The sequence below is a fragment of the Grammomys surdaster genome, unplaced genomic scaffold (assembly GCF_004785775.1).
Source record: "Grammomys surdaster isolate TR1022 unplaced genomic scaffold, NIH_TR_1.0 607, whole genome shotgun sequence".
Classification (NCBI taxonomy): domain Eukaryota; kingdom Metazoa; phylum Chordata; class Mammalia; order Rodentia; family Muridae; genus Grammomys; species Grammomys surdaster.
Window position 1 is genome coordinate 138,701 of NW_021605026.1, and position 3,169 is coordinate 141,869.

The 3,169-nt window shown below is 38.2% G+C and overlaps 1 protein-coding gene across 4 annotated transcripts; it reads left to right on the forward strand.

Moving 5' to 3' along the window:
• The first annotated feature begins 722 nt into the window (after positions 1 to 722).
• On the forward strand, positions 723 to 1,250 carry LOC114633396 (PEST proteolytic signal-containing nuclear protein-like). 4 transcript variants are annotated; one of them, XM_028781980.1, is made up of 2 exons: positions 723 to 993; positions 1,066 to 1,250. In XM_028781980.1, the coding sequence occupies exons 1-2, from the start codon at positions 723 to 725 to the stop codon at positions 1,248 to 1,250; spliced, it is 456 nt and encodes a 151-aa protein (XP_028637813.1). The 4 variants fall into 4 exon arrangements, with proteins under 4 accessions (XP_028637813.1, XP_028637814.1, XP_028637815.1 ...); XM_028781981.1 differs by having other exon boundaries at positions 723 to 941; positions 1,038 to 1,250; XM_028781982.1 differs by having other exon boundaries at positions 723 to 1,068; positions 1,113 to 1,162.
• Positions 1,251 to 3,169: the final 1,919 nt, after the last annotated feature.

The following is a 3,169-nucleotide window of genomic DNA, read 5'->3' on the forward strand; positions in this document are numbered from 1 at the left end:
ACATGGGGACCTTCAAACAGAATAAGATTATCTGCTTTAGAAACATACACTGGATATTGGATTTATTTACATTTCAGATGTTATCTCCTTTCTCCATTCCCCCCACCCAAGAAACCTCCTCTCCCATCCCCCCTCCTGCTTCTATGAGGATGTGCCCCCACCCACTCTACAGAAGTGCATTGCTTTTGATAATAATATTCCATGACAGGTAAGGAAGGCATTCTTGTCAGAACAACCTAAGACAGGTTCAGTCTTGAAATAAAAAAAGGGGGAGATGTGGAGAGCTTTGGGGGCTGCTTGGCAGGAATCTGACATTGGCCAAAGACAAGGAAATGGGCTGCTTGGCAGGAATCTGACATTAGGCTAGAACAAAGAAGTAATTTCAGGAAGGAATCTAAATCTTAGGCTAGAACAAAGAAGCAGGCTTCAGGCATGAAAATGACTTTGGGCTAGGACAGGGAAGTAGGCTCAGAAATTTTGGTCATCCTGATAAGCCCTTAGAAATAGTGATCACAGGAGTGATCATGAAACTGTTTATTGTCGTGCATGTTCTTTGACTATCTGGGTTTATTGTCTTGCTTGTTCCTTGACTATTTGCATTTATTATATTGCTAGTTACTCAATCTAGAACTGACCTTAATACTTGCATTAATTAAAATGGTATAAAAGCAGATTGAGAAAAAAATTTAAAAAATAGAAAATTATGCTGGATGGCCGGGAAGATGGTGGATGGGAAGGCAGGAGAGGAGAAGCCTGAGAAGCCGCAGCGAGCCAGAGCCGCCGGAGGACCTGAAGAAGAAGCAGAAAAACCTGTGAAAACTAAGACTGTTTCTAATGGAGGGGAAAGTTCCAGTCGCAGCACTGAAAAGCGATCAGCTGCAGACGAAGCTGCAGACCTCCCAACAAAGCCTACAAAGATGTCCAAGTTTGGATTTGCCATAAGTAGTCAGACAGCAAGGAAAGCATCCGCCATCTCCATTAGACTCAGAGCAAGTCCTAAGGAAACAGTTCCAACTCTTGCTCCAAAAACTCTTTCGGTGGCAGCAGCTTTCAATGAAGATGAAGACAGTGAGCCAGAAGAAATGCCTCCAGAAGCAAAGATGAGCATGAAGAATATTGGAAGGGACACACCAACATCAGCCGGACCAAACTCCTTCAATAAAGGAAAGCATGGCTTTTCTGATAACCAGAAGCTGTGGGAGCGAAATACAAAATCTCATCTTGGAAATGTCCATGACCAAGACAATTAAGTGAAGTGTTCTGAGATTGGGGTGTGGGTGGGTGCAGTTAGAAGGAGCAGTCTCCTTTTTGTAAAGAATGGTGTAAGACTAGCTTTGGAGCCGTTTTTCTTTCTTCTTTTTTTCTTTTCCTTTTTTCTTTTTTTAAAGATTGAGTGGTACACTAATAAATGAGAGTCTGCAATTAGAGGTAATTTATGTTTTATATACAGATTTCAAAACATTTGCTAATTTTGTAGTTTCACATGATTAGTTTCCAAGGGTTACAGGTAATAAAGAAATCAGAAGTGGTACCTTTCTAAGAATTGCATATTTTTTTAGATACAACTATTAGCACATTAAGAGGGAAGCCAAAAGTTATTATCTCTGACTCTCCCCTCATAACCTGAGTGTCTGGCTCCCTGGAACAGCCTTACCGAGAGGGAATATTGGATTGTTACTGGACTATTGACTGAGAGTAAATTTAGATAAGGTTAGAATGAACCTTTTCCTATGGGCATTTCATTTTGTTCTGGGCCATTATATACTAGTACTGCTTCACTCGCAGTGGGTACAGACGCTTTACTCTGTAAACAATTTTTTTGTTGTTGTTAAAAATTCTTATATGAAGTATTGAGTATTATAATTAGCCCACTTTAATGGAGCTTGTCTCTGTTCAGGATTCTTCAAAGGACATTATTTGCTACCAAAGTAAATCAGTATTTTGAATGTGCTTCTCTTGGTTTCTATTCTAGTTCCTATAAGCATTAGTTCATATAAGCATACTTCATATAAGAATTTGAGGCAAAACATAAGGAAGCTGTTTCTTTTAAAGTACAAACACAACCAAAAATATCAGTGTACTTACTGCTTTAAGTATTTGGCTGGCTTTTATTTTTTAAAAGGTTTAAATACCAAAAGGAAAAAAGGTATAACATTGTATGAAGACAGATGAGGCAACACACCTTCTGTGACTTTTGAAGCATTAAGTTACTAACTTACTAGAAGATTTCTTATTTGTACAACTTCATGGCTTATTTTAAGTACATACTGGGCAGTGGTTTCAAAAGCACACGTAGTGACTGAGATGGGACAGAAATGCTTCTTTAGACACATGTTCATTGTGAGTCTCTCACCGCCCATTCTCTTAGAGTTCTGTATGTAGGATGTCTGTTTTGTATTTTTGTATTGTATATGGGCTTTTTAAATGTGACAGTTAAATGCATCTTTAATAATCACAGACAAAAGAAATGATAAAATGTCCTTGAAAATTACAATGTTAAATTTGGAGGCAGCTTCGGTGAGTTTCATGGGTCGTGATAATTCACTAGGCAGTTTTAATGTAATGACTAACAAGAAGCAGCCTGAGGATACTCCTAACACTTCATTCACTACACTTTCGTTTACTTAATAAGCCCCAAGTAAAACGATGGAAATGTACATAGTGCTATTAGTTCATACATGATTTAAGTATATCAAGATACATAAATTTAACTTTTATGTCTGCACACTGTCCATTTGTCCATTTTACTGTTTGTTGAAATAACACCTTTCCTACATATTCTTTACTTGACTCAACCATTTAACCTGAGGTCAAGATGGAGGGAGACGACTGAGCTGAATGTCTTTACTAAAATTACAATAAATTTTGTCAAACTTGGAAAAAAAAAGAAAATTATGCTGTTCAAAGACAGATGTCTGCAGAGTATTTGAATGGGTGCCAAACTGGCCACTTAGAGAAACAATGTAAATTGCCCTTGCAACACACCAATACTCTGAATCAAGGAACTAATGGCATAAGCCATAAATGCCAGAAAGGAAAACACTGGGCTAAGAAATACTGATCTAAGGATGATAAGGATGGCTATGCATGGCCTACCAAATCTAACCACACCAACCATGAGCCAGGAAATTGATTTTGGCCCCCTCTTCGTGCCTCACAAAACTAAAAG